The following is a 16,864-nucleotide window of genomic DNA, read 5'->3' as shown; positions in this document are numbered from 1 at the left end:
AAGTCAGGCTGCTCTTGCTGTTCAATGCCAGAGCCAGCATGAAGCTAGGTTGTGGAATAGCAAAGCCTCATCTAGGTTTTGGATAGAAGGCAACAAAAGCATTTTATTGGTGCCTGCTAGGAAAACATAGGTATGCTACAAATGACAGAGCTTCATGTCTGAGTGCTGTTGGAGGATGAAGCCTTTGAGTGATCCATCGGCAGAGCATGATATTGCCGTGCTGACACTCGTGCTGCTGACACTGCACTGTCTTCATTGAAGCAATATACTGTCTTTTGGAGTCCCCAGGTAGCAAGTTTCAAGGGCTGGGATTTGAGGGAAAGACACGATACCTGGTTTGGGTTATCTGAAGCGTGGTCTGTTGTCGTTGTCTTTTAACCATTGCAGTGCATCTTTTGGTCCCTGTAGTATAATCCACAATGGCTTTGCCATTTAATTCAAGTCTTTTTGTCTGTCTGCTTAATATGATCAAGCTACATGATTAGGAATTTCATGACAGAAATGAGCTGTGTAATATGATTGAAGGTAAGCAATGTTATATGTTGCGATAAAGGCCTGGTGTTAAGATTGCAGAGTACCTCTGTGCACCTGCAGTATTGATATATCTGCTATAATGTGACTGAAAAGTTAAACAGGAAAATACTGGTACAGTTAATGTGGAAGGCTGTTCTCATGGGGTTAATTAATGTTGCTCTCCTCTTAATTAAGAGGTAAGTGCATTTGAGTAACTGGACTTGGGTGGGTTTTTTTTACTTCATTAGCTTAAGATACTTTATTGGTTTTCTGTCTCTTGCCCTAGGCGTGCGATGGAACTGAGTTTTGCTCTTGTTAATGGGAACAATGTCCGTGGAATGATGAAGGAGTTGCTGTATTTCCTAGATTCCTGTGAACCAGAATTCAAGGCAGACTGTGCATCTGGAATATTTCTTGCAGCTGAAAAGTATGGGGCCATTTTACTTGCTATTAATTTTTTGTACATCCTCGGAATTATGAGCATTTTGTGTGTTGCACACCCCCCAAGAGAGAATATGTTGATCATCTCTTGTCCATTTGCTGATCTCTGTGTGGTGTGTCAATTTTAACCCACTCTGAGGAAGAGGAACACCTGTGCCTTGGGACACACTAGTGTGTCCCATATGGATAGTCCTCATATCACTAAACCACTCTAGTATATTGATTTCTGCTGTGCTTTGGAAGAGGTATTGTGCTGACATCCTGGCCCTGCTCCCCCTCCGCACACACAGATTCTCTCTGGTTAGTTGTACAGGTGAGATGATCTCTTTACTGTTGAGCCGTTGTAATCAGCAGCTTGACTTTGAAGTGCTGCATGTGCAAGGTATGGCTGTGCTGTGTTATACAGGCTCGTATATTCAGTTTTGCAATGTCAGCATTAATACAAAAAGTCCGAGAATGTGAAATGTCTGGTGTTTTGTTTTGGGGGATGGGGTTGCGTGTTTTGTTGGTGTCTCCCCCGCAGGAAACAGTGGGCCAGGAAGTAGCTGGATGGGGAGGTTCTGGTGATAATGGGTTTCTTGCTGGTGTGGAAGGCTAGCAGTTATTGCTCTAACTTATTTTCTTAATTTTGTCAGGTATGCTCCTTCCAAACGCTGGCACATAGACACAATTATGAGAGTCTTAACAACGGTAAGTGAAACTGCCTCTCTTGTGTGTGACTACATAAAAACTTTTTAATTCTGTAGTACCTTACTCATCATCAAGTTGAAGATGGCTATAAGGACTAGCAGATAAAAATTCTACAATACACAGAGGAAGTGTACTTATATCCTAGTGACCATAATAATCGTAAGCAGCCAGTCAGAAATATGTAAACTCAGTAAATATGACTGAGTGGTGTTTGATTTCATGTATGATGTATGTATTTCATGTATGATTTCACTGATTTCAAATGTGTGATTTCAGAAACACACAAGAATACAGTGTGTAGCAGAGGTTTTTTGTTTGTTTTTTTTTCTGTTTGTTTGGTTTTGGTTTTGTTTTTTTTCTACTGCAGTAATCCTGCAGTAGTGACATTATATTCTAAGTTAGGACAGCTCTTGTGCTGTCTGTGATTCCAATATACAGTACTTTCAGGGGAGAGTGAACACAGCCTTAAGTGACTTGTAAAGGGAAAGGGAGTAAAGCAATTTCTTGGCATTATTCCAAGTTGAGTTTATCAAAGCTTTTTTTTATGAAACTGTATCAACAGCTTTCTAGCTCCTTTTCTTTGGGTTTAATTATTACTCTTTACCTACATGAATTTCTTTATAAACATCACAGATGAGGTGGAACTGGAGTAATGTTTTGGCAAACAAGAGGGAAGAGATCTTGATAACTTGGATAGGCAGTGTGCTCCCAGAGGCAAAGCAGTGGGAAGAAATTTATTTTATCAGTATGAGTGTTCAAATTTGAGAAGTTAATCAGGAAGCGAGTCTGGCTTGTGTGCTATTTTGCCACCCTGAAACAGAGAAAAGTAGATTCCTTTGAATGGAGAGTTGATTTCCATTACAAGGTTGACTGTGAGGATTGCTCTCAGATTACTTCCCTCAATTAAATGACTTCCTTCTCTTGGCTGCTAGAGAAACCATTAATAAAGCTGTATTCATAAGACTACCTACTGCAGACTGTTACAGATAAACATCCTTTTCAGTTTAGCAGACTTAGGAGAGCTAACACCAAAGATGGCACCAGCCATCTTTGGCTAGATGGATTCTTAGTTGACCTAATTGGGCTCACTTAATTTCCTTCTTTTTGCGTGCTCTGGTCTCAGTGTCAGAGGAGTGCCTAAACAGAACAGGTTTGGAACAGTATATATCTTCCCTTCAGTGCCAAACCTGTGTGACTGATAGCGTATTGCCCCACATGCTTTCCTGGCCTTGATGTGGGCTTTGCCCTCTGAGCTCTGTGTTCCTGTCCTCTAACCAAAGAGTGATACACAGGCAAGTTCCTGGGTCCTGCACTTGTTTGGCGTAGTCGGGCTTTGAGCAAACTATCGAATAAGCTGCATTCTGCCCCCAGGGTGTCTTTTAATTTAAAGCCTTCCATTTAACAGAAGAGTTTTCTCTGTTGCTCTTTGTTCCTTCTGTAGCACAGGCTAAGAAGTGTCTGTCCTCTTGACAAATTCAGGATATCTGTAGTATGGATTTCTCTAGGTATAGTTGACTTCATTGCGAAAATGTGCTGTCCTGTACTTCTACCCATCTGACCCTGCTCAAAATCAGCCATAAAGTGCTTGGGGATGAGGAGGTTGACTTTTATTTCTGCGTACATCGGGTGGCTTTGTGAAGAATATCGGTAGATGCTGGGTGTTCCTGACAAGTCAGATAGTGAAATCTAACAACTTTTATTTGTCTCTTGAATACACAATTGTTCTCGCAGGCAGGAAGTTATGTTCGTGATGATGCTGTTCCCAATCTGATTCAGCTAATAACTAATAGTGTGGAGATGCATGCCTACACTGTGCAGAGACTCTACAAAGCCATCCTTGGTGATTACTCCCAGGTAATACCAAATGCTTCAGTTTTCTTGTTGTACTATAATAAGCATGTTTACTAAGCATCTCAAGGTAAGTCAACATCACGCTGTCTAGCTCCAAGGGACAGATTGCAGAGGAGGTGTGTCTTCTATAAGTTCATGTTATTTTTATTTTCTCTAATTCTCTTAGGGAATTCTTGATTGAATCAAATATTCCTGTTATTTCTGCTGTGGAGAACTTCCTTGGCTAAAAAGAGGGCTAAGCTTGCTCTGGGAAATGGTGATGGTTTAATTTGTCATACAGGCACCCACTTATATCTGAGGCGTCTGCTTTTTCTTCTTCTAACAGCAGCCCCTGGTGCAAGTGGCCTCTTGGTGCATAGGAGAGTATGGAGATCTTCTGGTGTCTGGTCAGTGTGAAGAGGAGGAACCAATACAGGTATAGCTTGGGAAAGAACAACTTTGTAGTTGTCTGAGGCTGGAGCTGCCTGATGCTGGCTATGCGAGGGGAATGCTTGCTACAGATACTTGGTGTCCATGATGGTGATAGACCCTGGACAGGAGTCTCCTTCCCACGCTACAGGCATGGGCTGTGTAAACACTCACTGAGAGGAGTGCAGCTACAGTTGGCAGAGCAGTGTGGTTTCAGTGCTAACCTAGCTTGCAGGGTATCTGCTAGAGTCTTAGCTGTGTATTTTGGTTATAAACCTGCTCTTCAATAGGTGGAACAGGAACTGTATTTTAAAACTAATATCATAAGATCTCCACCTAGATGCATCTGTCTCGTGCACTCTGAACGTATGCTACAGGCTCACAAAGTCGTGGAGGGGAGATGACATGGCCATTAAACAATAGGCAGGTTTTTACAGTATGTCCTGGAAAGCTTGCGGCAAAGCTTCTCTCTGTCTCAGCCTAACCTTTCTGTACCTTTTCAGGTAACAGAGGATGAAGTTCTTGATATTTTAGAAAGCGTCCTGATATCTAATATGTCTGCATCTGTTACACGAGGCTATGCTCTCACTGCCATCATGAAGCTTTCCACAAGGTTCACCTGCACTGTCAAGTGAGTTCTCACTGATGTACTGCACAGGGCTTTGTTGCAAATATGCTGGCGTCAGTTGTCTTCAGTAGAAATATTTCTCAGACACCTTCTGCTTCTATGGTTTTACAAGAGTCGTCTTGTTATTTCTTGGCTTTTCAGTTCTCCTTTGCTTGCAGGATGGAAGACTTCCACTGATTTGTACTGTTTTCTCTGTGGATGTCCTCTACCGTGTAGGGACTTAATCTGTTGCTTGAAAACCATTTTATGGGGAAGATAAGTCCTTGCTTTCAATGGACTGTTCTTTGCAGTCCCTTTTTCAGCTGGTGGAGAGAAAAATAGGCTTGTTTCCTACTGATGGCTTCTCTGTCTGGGTAGTTGAGCTTTCTTAATATATACCTTGTAGTGGTTTATTAATCACCTGCTGATGCTGTTTTGTGAAGGGGCAGTTCAAAAATGGATGTTGCATAGTTTCTCCAGGAAAACAGCAGTGACTGCTGTTTTAAATGACTTACACAAGGCACCTGCTGAGCAGATGCCAGATAGTGTCTTCTGGATGACAAATGCTAATCCCTTGTTTATTGCTGCTAATTCCATGGTTTGTTGTTTTTTGTTTCCTCCTCCCCCCCAGTCGCATCAAGAAGGTAGTTTCCATTTATGGCAGCAGCATTGATGTGGAGCTACAGCAGAGGGCAGTGGAATATAATGCACTTTTCAAGAAATATGACCACATGAGGTAAGTGCTGATGAGTTTTGGTGTTTGAAAAGGATCGTTATAATCTACTCTGATGTCCTGTGTACCACAGTTTGGCTTTGAGAGCTTTGTCTGGTGATTTTGGTAGGATTACAGAGGAACTAGAATTCGTTCGTCATCTACAGTGTTAGTGAGTGTTTTAAGAACTTAACATATCCTAGGAGATTGTTCTGTGATTAGGGACTTTCTCTGCCAAAACATTTCCCCTGCTTTGAGCTTGAACTTGACTAACTTCTAGGTGTTGAGTCTTAAATTTGTTAGCTGAGTGTTTGCAGGTAGCTTTTACCATGCTAATATTACCACAGTCATTAGGTTCAAACTCATTTTAAAATGTCTTGGGATTAAACATGCAGAGATCCATTGATGTGTCCTCCTAAGCTGTGCTCTGAACTTGAAGTAATTCTTCCAACTCTGAATACTCTTCAGTTTTCCAGAACATCTTAATTTACTGCATCTTCTTGTGTGTATCTGTTTAAAATCTCAAATTGTGCATGCAAAGGCATACTATTTCACTACACCACTCAGCATCCCTGTTTTACAATTTGTGACCATGTTAAACTCCTTGCACCTTATCATTGAGAGGTTCCCATTCATCACTGCTTTGCTCAAGTCATTGTTCCCTTAAGAGAAAGTTAAAACCCTACTTTATTGCAATAACTGAAGCTGTAGTTCTTTGCAGAATAGCCATTAATCTGCTATGTGCAATAGGTAATTGTTGATTCATAAAAGCACCACAGATTCTTCTCAGTGAGGATCATAAGATTGGAGGAGATCTTCTGGGGATTAACTTCATCCACCCTTGAAAACGTTCCATAAGATTCCATTTTAGAGTCTGGAGGAGAGGACAGAGAGAAAATGGGCGCCACTGGACTAAATAATTTCTGTATTTGTAGGGGCATCCAAACCTTGTTTCAAAGGCTCTTCAGTTGCTTTTTTCCATAGGTACTATTCGCTATGGGTAGGACACAACATCCTTGTGATTTCCTCTTCTCTCCTCCCATGGGATCTATGCAGCAATTCAAATTGTTCTTGGAAAAGTCACGTTAATGAGCTAGGGCACGTAAGCTGCCTGTGGCTTCACATGAAGCCTTATTAATGAGTTGAGAAAAATCTAGCATGAGAGGCTTTTGATCTCTGAATTGACCATTGCAGACAACAGTGTCCGGTGATCATCTGGCTTTTAATCAGATGGCAGTGTGTGCTATTCGTAGTTTTGGGAAGTGTTGCACTTCAGAAAAACATATGTGAGCTTCATTCAATTTTACAAGAGAGCATTTTCCCCCAGTATATTCTGGTATTCGTTACAGTGTAAAGATCAAGGTTTAATAGTTTCTGCTCATTAAGACTTTGTTCATGGTCAAAAATGTCACCCATTCTTGGGTTTATTGGTACTGAAAACCTTTTCAGACCAAAAGATGTGTAGACGGTGTGGCTTACTCCTATTTCGTGCAGTGCTTTGTGGCTTGATCTGCAAGAGTAATGGCCTTTGTTGTATTATGGACTAGTTCTCCCTATACAGGTTTTCCTAGTTTTTTGGTTTGATGTCAGGATTCTGGATCCTGTGCCTCTTCTTCAGTCTCTGTATCATTTCAGGAGGGTACTCTCAAGGGCTGAACGTAATCTCTTTGAAAATTTAATTTGGCTAAATGAGAGCACGGTGATTTGCTTTTCCAACTTTGTTACCTGCTGTTAATCCTTCTGCAAAGAGAAGTCAAATTAGCTGACTCAACTGCATATGGAACAAAGCAGTCAAGTGTCCCGTGTCTGCAGTTAATCCGCCATTGCTCAGCCATTTAGTCTTTGTCTTGGATTTTTTTTATCTTAGCCCCTCAGTGGAAACTGTCAAGCACTAGGGGAAAACATGAGGCAGGAAGGCTTGTTTGGCTTTCAGCTGTCAACTAATGTATTTCTGCTGGCACAGAACGCCAGGGATTGCTTCTGACCACCTCAAGCTGTCATGCAATCTTACAGTTCCCCTGCGTTGGAGCTAAAAGGAATAGGCAGGTTGCCCTGTGTATATCATCTCCTGAATGTCTGAGTAATTGGATTGGGATCCAGGAAGACGGCACAGTGTAACTATGTCAGCTTCTTTCAGGCCAGCCCTGCTTGAGAGAATGCCAGTAATGGAGAAAGTCACCACAAATGGCCCTACTGAGATTGTACAGACCAACGGCGAGACAGAGCCAGCGGTACTGGAAACCAAACCTCCACCCTCTGGATTGCAGCCTGCTAGCCAGGTAATGGAAACTGATCTAGGATAAGTTTCCACTGCCTGACCGACCACACTACTAGCCACTGACAACAGTAAGCTGAGACTGTCTCCCTCCCCCTCTCTGCCTCTTTGCTAGTTCTGGCCTGGTGATGACTGCATCATCTCTATAATCTCATGGCTCTAGTGTCAAGAAGAGGTGTGTGAAAGAGGCCGTTGTGGGGAGTGCAAGAACAGGGTGGGGTAAAGCCATCTATCCCCCAACCTGTCTCAGTGCGCACAAACTCCATCCTTCTCTATCTCTGTGGTCCCAAGAGCAAGGAAATTAGATCTTTTGTGGGGCAGGGGACCGTAGCCAAACTAAGAACCTCTCTGACTGGCCAGCCATTGGTCTTCAATCTGAGAGCAAGTAGAATCCATTACATTTGCAAGGGTAAGTAGCAGGAAGTTGAATATGTAACTATTGCATCCACTCTCTTATTAGGCAAATGATTTGTTGGACTTGTTGGGGGGAAGTGATATAACACCTGTAATCCCCACTGTACCTACAAGCAAGCCAGCTTCTGCTGGTGGGGAGCTCCTTGATCTTCTGGGAGACCTCAACCTAACAGGTGAGCAGGCTGCACCTCTTAAAAGTCTACGGTCTCAGTCCTGGGGTGGGTGGGATGTGGGCTGGTTAATTCACTTCCTGTCAAGTCCTAGTCTTCACACATACTCTTACCAAGATCCATATTAGCATACAGGTGGGAGTCAGAATGAAGTCACATGTTGATTAGCTGTTGAGACTCAAGCTGTTGAGACTCAAGCATTTTCATGCTCCATCTTGGGAATGCTGTGAGCCGTTCCAGAGAGGACTGGGAGATGTGAGGAATTAATTCCATTTGAATGCCTGCTAGCTCAAGAGGAGCCAGTCCTTGTTAGCGAAAACAGAGAAGGGTAGGATGATAACGCAGATGATTTGTAGAGCTTCATGTAAAGAAATATGATACGCAGCAGTTGATCTTTGGAGGAGTAATTACTCTTCATTTCATGACAGCTAAGTAATAATCCTCCAACATTTCTTGTAGGTTCTCCAGTATCTGCCCCTGCGCCCCAGATAGCACAGCCTCCGTTCCTGCTTGATGGACTTTCATCACAGCCTCTCTTCAATGATATTGCTGCAGGTTAGGGACATGTAAATCCTTAGCCTAAGGTGCCACAGCACCCAACTAGAAGAGGAAACAAGTGGTCGTGGAAAAAAAAAAAGGGGGGGATGTGGGAATGGAGTATGGCACAGACACTGGAGCAGGAGGAGGGGGTGTGTTCAATCTTCAGAAGAGTTCATGTCTGGAGTAAAAGTAAACACGTTCTATGATGGTCTGCCGCTTTTTTGTTTTCTACAGGAATCCCTTCAATTACTGCATACAACAAGAACGGGCTGAAGATTGACTTCACCTTTGAGAGGTCAAACACCAACCCTAGCGTCACTGTAATTACGATACAGGCCTCCAACAGCACAGAGCTGGATATGACAGATTTTGTTTTCCAAGCTGCAGTACCAAAGGTACAGCCCCTTGGGGCAACTACAGTGATAGGCTTAGGGCCAACTGCAGATACTTCCTCATCAGTGCTTTCATGTAGACAGAAACTTGTAGCATGGTAAACAAGGCTGAGAGCGGTTAATAAGTTCCATAGTGCTCAGTCTGGTCATCTCTTTCTATTCTGAAAGTAAATGTTATAAATGCAATAGAACACCGGTTCCTATCAGATTGGACTGCGTCTGCTTGGACAAAATCTTGTTTAAAATCACCACTTTCTAGGAAAGCTGCTAAACCGTATGCAGAAAAATGTTGGGTAAGAAAAAACGAAGACACTAATCTTTCCCTTTATTCTTACATTCTAGGAAATATACCGTGCCCTTTGAAGTTATGAATACATGAAAAAAATCTTTTGAAGCTATTAGCTGCTTATAAAAACTTAAATGAGTCCCCACACGGTGATTAGTGATGGTCCCTCCTTTAAGCAGCAAACTGTCTCCCCTTGCACTTAGCTGCAGCACAAAATCTGGGAGACAGGTATTGCCTAGTTTATAGTAGAGCAGACCATTTAAGCAGGGTGTGATTGGAAAGTCCTTCAAGTTTAGGAAAATGCATTCACTTCTGGGAGTTTCACTTCTAGGAATTAGTAATGTTCTAACTTTAATTCTGTTTGCCCTTTCTTCAGACATTCCAGCTGCAGCTCCTATCTCCCAGCAGCAGTGTCATCCCTGCATTTAACTCGGGGACCATCACACAGGTCATTAAAGTCCTGAATCCACAAAAGGTGAGTGATTCTGAGAACAGTTATTAAAGATACTGTCTTGGAATTGTGCATTTAGTGGCAGTCAATTAGGGATGCATCTCTGATAAGAGACGGGGAGTGATGGTGTTACTGATGTGTTTTTAATGACAGTCACTTTGGTTAGGGTTAGGAAAAAGTTATGAAAAAGATAGGAGACCTTGGGCAAAGGTTTGGCCTTCTATTTGGTTATAGTGCTAAAGCATATTCACAGGTTTGCAACCTTCTTGAATTCATGAATGTCTTTTGCATCAGAATGGTTGTTAAACAAGTTTTTAGATGGCCTTTCTGGAGGAGCTCAACCTGATGTTTGTACGTGTTGTAAAAGCGATGTCTGAAAGGCAAGCATCTTGCCATATAAATGTATTTAACATTCATTCTTGTTACTGCAGTGATGTTACTTGAGAAGTTTGTTACACAAAAAATAGCTTGATCCATTGTCTGTTTTGTCAAGTGGTGTCATTTGTTTTTAATGTGATGAGTGTAGTTTTAAACAGTTGATGGAAAGAATCTTTAGGTGTGATTTAATCATAATTCTATTTGTTTTACAGCCTTCAGAGACAGGCTTCAATATTGGGACACAAGAGACTAGAGGGGAGGGAGGGGTGTGGCCCATGTGTCCTCCTTAAGAGGCCTCGCAAGTAATTCAGGTGGCATCAGAAAGAAAAATAAAATTGTCATGTATTTCTTCCTCTGTGGGACACCCTTAAGATCTTAAACATCTTTAAGAACTTTAAACATCTTAATTTTTTCATAGGTTGACACTTAGGTACTGCTCTAGAAGTTAAATGTGAAGACTGATGTACAAATTAAAAAAAATTCTCAAATCTCGGCCCACGATTTCACTGAAATTGCTGTCTTCTGGTGCATAGTTTTTGTGGTTTCCATGCATCTCCCCATATCACAGCGTAGTGTGCTCCACTCTGCCTATATTAAGGCACTAAATTAATTATTCACTTTGTCTTGTATACATCTGATATGAACTTCTCTGTGGTGCTGTGGAGCACCTTTCAAAGACCACCTTGAAAGTCATTTTCTGAACTTGGAAGTGTTTAGGAGTTTTCCAGTAAGGTGCCAGAAGTTGCAATATATCCATCTCAGATGGGCCCCGAGAGTTGAAAAACACCTAGATAGTGGGATGCTTTCTTGTTGGAACATCAGAACTCCTATGAACACTTAAGAATACAGGGGTGCAAAATAGTATTTTACTACCCTCTTCTCTTGCCCACTGTTTCCTAACTCCTCCACCTCAGGCATTTGTGCATCTCTTACTGTCCTTTAGATTGCTACTGCCTGAAAGTACAGCTTTGCAAGAGCCCTGTCCATGAGATAGTGTAGCTACCTGGAATACTCTGAGGGAGGCGACCTTGGAACAGCCTTGCTATTTAGGAGGTAGCTGTTTGTCTTGTCAGTGTCATAAAAAAGTGTGTTCACCTGGACGTGGACTGTCATTATGCTGGATTGAAACTGATGGCCAGTTTTCCAAAACAACACCAAATATAACAAAAACTGACACTGATTATATTGATTTATTAGTGATAAAGCATAGCTTCTTTATCCTGAGGCTGGTTGGAGCAGTCGTTGTCTTCCTTTCCTCCATCTGCTATCCTTTTTGCATATTTCCCTGTAGGTATGGGGAAAAGAGCCAGAAATAGATAACTTCTTGCTTTTCCTCTTAAGGTTCTTGGGAAACAAGTGTTTTTGAGAGTGAGGAGAATAGGGAACCTGGCTGGAGCATGCTATGCTCTAGCTATTATTAAGGGCCACCTAGTATCTGGATGACAGCCAAATGACAGAGTGTAAAACAACTTCTGAGCTATTTCATCGTTTACTCACAGCAGGAGGAAATGTTCTTAAAGACTCTTTTTCTAGTCGTTCTTAGGTCATTTCCTTCACAGTGCTACTGAGCTAGGCAGTACTTGAAGTTTCAAGATCGCTGCTTTGAGTGAACAGCTGGCATGGGAAATGACACCTCTCCCTGCGAGCCTAAGTGCAGAGTAGCAGAATCCAGATCTGCCTCCTGCTTTCTTCCATTGTTAACTGGGATTTTAAGGCAGTTATTTTTGTATTTAAGGACTGCAATGCTTGTGAGAGCAGGGCCAGCACAGAGAGAGATGTGGGTAGAAGCTGTGCTTTAGCTTTTCTGAGAGCTTGTACCTGATCTGAGAACTACAGTGATCAATCACCATCCTACGAGATTAAGCGTTTATCTGCAGTATCATAGCTTGCCCTGCACATCCTTCCAGCAAGCTCTTGTGGTGAGGAAAGGTCCATGTTTTGTATTCATGGGGTAAGGGAGGGGAGCTGGGATGTGGGGGGGGATTCGCTGACCTTTTAACGAAGACCTGAATTTGTTTTGTGTTTGTGTTTTCTTTTTTTTCCCCTTCTCTCTTCTAGCAACAACTACGTATGCGGATCAAGTTGACATATAATCACAAGGGCTCAGCAATGCAGGATCTAGCAGAAGTCAACAACTTCCCCCCTCAGTCTTGGCAGTGAGGCTCTGGCACCATTCTTAATCTCACCCCACCCAATCAAAAGAACTCTGGGAAGAAGGTTGTGATCCTTGGCAATCCCCCAAACTGCACCATGGGCATGGGGAACAGATGAGACCTGCTGATGAGGAGGAATTTTCCTGAAGTGATTGCTGACTTTGAAGCATATCTGTTAAGACTAATCTCCTCTCCTCCGCTGATGAGGCTGGCGGCTTGTGGAGGCTACTGTGCACTCCCTCACACATGCATTCACAGCCAGAAGCAACATTCCCTTCTCCCCTCCCTTCCTCCCCCTCCCCCCCAGCAAAGAAACACAGCCTGGTTGGAAGAGAAGTCTGGAATTTCTAGCAGGGAAACTTTTCTTCTCTCTGCAGCAAGTGAACAGCTGCCCCTTCTTTCTGCTGTCTTTTTTTCCTTGGGGTGGGCAAGGTGTGTTGTCATTCATTACTAGCTGGATTCCTTCAGGCACTTTCATATGGGGCTCAGACTGGGGACCTGGGGAATGTCAGGCTGCCCTGCTTCTTTCTTCTTGTATCCCCTATGTCTGAAGGGGCTGGAGGCTTCTTATGAGCCTATTCAGTGCATTATTGTATACACCCACCTCTTAGTTATGCGATACATACCAAGAGCAAGTTGGGCCTTGGGAGTTCATCTGCGAACCTGGGACAGTGCAGGAAAAGGGGTGCCGGTGGGAGCTGATAAAATTGCTTTGGTGCTGTACTTGGAAATGAAGACCTTACACTTGAATTTTCTTTCTTTCCATCAATAGCTTACAGCCATGCAGATTCACAGGCAGTCTTCTGTACCTTCCCCAGAAAGTGTGGTGATGTATGAGAGATGTAGAGATCCAAGGAGAGCCGGCTTTCTACCACAGACGGTTTCAAAGCCTTTTAACCCATTAGTTGTGGTTTATGGGTAGAAAAGACATATTCAATTTTGTAGATCAGTCTTTGAGGGCTCTGTTCCTGCTGGGAGACTCATCAGAGACTATGCTGCAAAGTTGCTCCTCCCAGTTATTCCAGACCTTCTCCCCAATTTAATTTCCAGAGCCTGTTGTAGACCCCCAGGATTCCATTTGAGTTACTTCTGACTGGGATATTTGTGTTGTATCTGTAATATTGGCACTGAAATAAAGACCATGCGGTTTAAAGAGACCTTTTCCCATTTTGTTACTTAATTGGTCCTTGTAGTTCGCTCCTTGCTCCCCTTCAGAGAAATCTAGTTCAGTTTCAGACTGAACTAAGTAACTAAACTGGTTTTTTTAATGGAAGCCAGCTGTTTGAGTATTTAGATGCAAAGATGTGAGGTCCAGTACTTTTCTAAGCTTACAGAAAGCTGTGTTCAGTTACGCTTCCTGGAGTGGACTGTTGTTGAGGTAGTAGAGTTCCATGAATTCTCATGGAAGCAATGTGTAAGACATAAAGCACAGATGTTCAGTACTTTTCAGGAAGGCAGAGGGGAGGATATATCTTAGATCTTCATCCATGAGTGTGCTGGTAAGCTGAAGGTACTTCAGCTTCCAACCCAGTGCTTTCTCAAAAGAAACAGATGGCACGTCTGCTTTATTTCTGTTACAGGGCTTTCCAGACAGTGGTTGTTCGGTGCTCTGATGGCAAGCTCAGACACAGCTTTTTGCATCTGCAAAAGTGCTAACACTAGGCTCCAGCCCTTGCCAAAAACACTGCAAGAGTGGTGCACAGTGTACTTAGGGAACATGGAAGACCTGTTCTGCCCTTGAATCGAGAGCAGGAGGCCACTGAAGGTTTTTCAGTATGCTTTGGTTTTAACTGCATTAAGTAACATAACGTAAGACTGACTGTCACTGGCTTAAGTGCTGGTCTGTGTAGCGGCGTAAGTTTAGCTTCTCTTGAAGGGCGTTTTTTCTGCCTTATTGATTAAACAGGTTTGGGCCTCTGGATTAGCAAAGAGCTTTATTATTCTACTGGAATTGGCATCGGCATGGGGTTATAAAATCTAGAACGATGTATGATTTTCTTAAAGGTAATTCTGGGTTGTGGCAGGGTCATGCCTTGGGTATCGGCGGTGAGATAGATACTGTGCTTCAGCTAGAAGCATCGTGAAGCAGGCAGTCATGCAGAAAATGGCCAAATCAAAGTCTCTTTGTAGGTGCTGAGCGTTTACCTTTGTTGCTCTCACTGCAGTTGTGACTGCTCACCACCCCACGGGCTCAAACTTCTTAGTGCTGAAGTCTGAGCATGTTAGATCCAGACTCCAGTGCAGTCTGAGGGTGTCCCAGATACGAAGCTAATGGAAAGTCTTTGCCTTAGTTCCTGAACGCCCCATAAACTCTCCCATTCTCTTCACAGAATTGTACATGGTCGCTTGTACTGAAAGCTGGCACACCTTGATCTCCATTTAGTTTTGCTGAGAAAGAGCACTGGTGCAGGAGTCTAGATGCGGAGAAAGAAGTAAAGGGTCTGTCACCTGTCCGGTTTGTGGCAGCATAATTGTGAACAGTTTATCTTGTCCCTCTTGTTGCACTTGTTTTCTGTCCCCTAGAGCAGCTGGGTTTTGTTGTTGATCTCTGGTAAGCTTGTAGGGTGATTTCCTACTGTGTTCTTGGGTCCTTCAGCCGCCCTAGCACAGAGCATTTGTGTTTTGGGAAACAGGTGCTTTGTCATGTGTTGCTGAGTTGAGCTGAAGGAGGCGGTGCACATACCTGAAATGTGTTTTGCTTGAAGCCATCATTTGGCTATGAAGTACTCCTTCGTAGCAGCCGAACATTCCTGTTGTCCATGGAGCTCTTTTCCCTTCTCCTTGCTAAGGGATGGGGTACCAACGTTGAGCCAGAAGGAAGGCCAGGTTTCACACATTCCCATATCTGCAACACTGGATGCCATTGCTTGCTCCTTGACCCCTAAGTACATCTCTTGAGCTCTGTGCTGCTGCTTTGTTTTCTCACTGGAGAGTACTCTCATGTCCACCTCTGAGGCATTCTGAGGATAGGGTGAGTCTTACTTCCACCAGTTGAATGCAACAGTCTTTACAGGTCTGGTCAACTTTTTCTTTGCTTCAGTGTAAGGGGAATATAAGGGAGCAAGATCTTAGTAATATTTGCGTTGGAGACTTTGGAGCGGAGAGAGATTGGATGTCTGGTTTTTTTCAAGTGAATGTATTTAGAGTCAAAAAAATGACAGAAAGAATAGTGGCCGTAATGGGCCTGAAGGGGGAAGAAGACATGGGAAGATCCTAAGATACGACTTTGTCCACGTTTTGATGGGACAAAATAAGGCCTTGAACAACCTTTTGAAGCAATAGCAGTGAGGGGACTGCCGCCTGGGGACTGCCACCTACCTTTGATATATAACTCAGAAGATGCTGAAACAGCTGGGAAAGGCCATTTAGTGCCTTCCCTGAGGCTGGTACTAGCTGCAAGATGGAGCAGCAAAGATGGCTTTTTTTTAGATCTGCTGGTGCGCTTTCTATGTGTTCATTTTCTACTTGGGGGCTGTGTGGGAAGGAGCTACTGGACTGCTTCCCTCTGAACTTTCACTCTGTTCCTTTATATTCCTTTTTCTTTCCTGATGTAACATTTTACATAGAGCCCCATCCCACCTCTTTGACAGTACAGTAAAAAAAACCAACCACCCCAAACAAAAAAAAAAACCCTAAACCCAAAACAAAACCCCAACAAACCCAACCAAATTTAAAGTAAAAACACGCCATTTGAGCAGGGAGCCTGGTGGCATTCAAACTTCTGCAGACCTATTTTTGAGATGTGAAAAATTTAAATAAATGCTGAGTCTTAGGTGAGTGAGGAGCATAACGGATGTAAACATTTACATGGGATGCATTAGACTTCTGCTGTGTGTATTGTCTTTTGGTTGAAAAATTATGAAGTGACTAATAAAATGAGTCAATATTCAATGATTTAAAACGGTGCCTTGTTGCTTTTTGCAAGTACAGTGGGATAGGTCTTACTGATTCTTCATGTCTGGCCATGACAAGGTCAGATGATGTGAAATAATCAATAAGGGTAGAATTTGAAAACCTTTCCAGGAAATTTTGGAGAGTAAAATGAGCAGACAATTACCAAATATTTAAACAGTTCAAGTGAAACGTAGCCCTGAAAGAGAAGTTGTCAGCTACTCGCAGCAATACTTGTCCAGGTGCTGGAAAGGTGTGATGAGATCTGAACACTAGGAATTATTTTCCCTGGTGTTTGCAGCCTGCCCTGGGAGTTGGTTATGATTCCCTTGCTGATTAAAAAGCCCCCTTTCATATTCCATGTGCCTCTGAGACCAGGATTGTTGTCATTTCATTGTCCAATAAAGCAGCACATGTGCCTCCTGCTTGTAAGGTTCTTCCTTGTGTTTTCTAGTCAGAGTAACATTTTATTAGATAACTTTTCATGTGTTTCCTGACACATAATTGCACTTCTCTCTGCAAAGCACAATCTCCTCAGTATTGCCACGTGTCTTTCCTTTATGGAAATTCTCCTGAGGCAAAGTAGTTGCAGAACTACAAAGCTGTAGCTAGAAATGCATTGTTATCTGCTGTTCTGTAGGGAAAACCCAATGGAAACTCAGTTTGTTTTTTTTATGTCTTCTCATCTTGTG

At 42.8% G+C, this 16,864-nt stretch overlaps 1 protein-coding gene and 1 non-coding gene across 4 annotated transcripts in view; both read left to right on the top strand.

Annotated features, from left to right (window-relative positions):
- Positions 1–16,182, top strand: part of AP1G1 (adaptor related protein complex 1 subunit gamma 1) — a 45,578-nt gene extending 29,396 nt beyond the window's left edge. For 2 of the 3 annotated variants that reach the window (XM_074582554.1, XM_074582555.1), the window contains exons 12-23: positions 800–940; positions 1,590–1,644; positions 3,376–3,498; positions 3,821–3,910; positions 4,407–4,534; positions 5,142–5,246; positions 7,360–7,501; positions 7,958–8,084; positions 8,541–8,636; positions 8,856–9,016; positions 9,676–9,774; positions 12,187–16,182. In XM_074582554.1, coding sequence (XP_074438655.1) covers positions 800–940; positions 1,590–1,644; positions 3,376–3,498; positions 3,821–3,910; positions 4,407–4,534; positions 5,142–5,246; positions 7,360–7,501; positions 7,958–8,084; positions 8,541–8,636; positions 8,856–9,016; positions 9,676–9,774; positions 12,187–12,288 — 1,369 coding nt within the window. In that variant the 3' untranslated portion in view covers positions 12,289–16,182. The remainder of the gene's footprint in view (positions 1–799; positions 941–1,589; positions 1,645–3,375; positions 3,499–3,820; positions 3,911–4,406; positions 4,535–5,141; positions 5,247–7,359; positions 7,502–7,957; positions 8,085–8,540; positions 8,637–8,855; positions 9,017–9,675; positions 9,775–12,186) is intronic. The other variant, XM_074582556.1, reaches the window with a different exon arrangement.
- Positions 162–248, top strand: LOC141743224 (small nucleolar RNA SNORD71). Its single transcript, XR_012586991.1, has one exon. It is a non-coding gene; the product is annotated as a small nucleolar RNA SNORD71 (small nucleolar RNA).
- Positions 16,183–16,864: the final 682 nt, after the last annotated feature.

Source organism: Larus michahellis, chromosome 4, assembly GCF_964199755.1.
Source record: "Larus michahellis chromosome 4, bLarMic1.1, whole genome shotgun sequence".
NCBI classification, from domain to species: domain Eukaryota; kingdom Metazoa; phylum Chordata; class Aves; order Charadriiformes; family Laridae; genus Larus; species Larus michahellis.
Note: the sequence above shows the minus strand (reverse complement) of the source record. Positions and strands in the feature narration are given on the sequence as shown.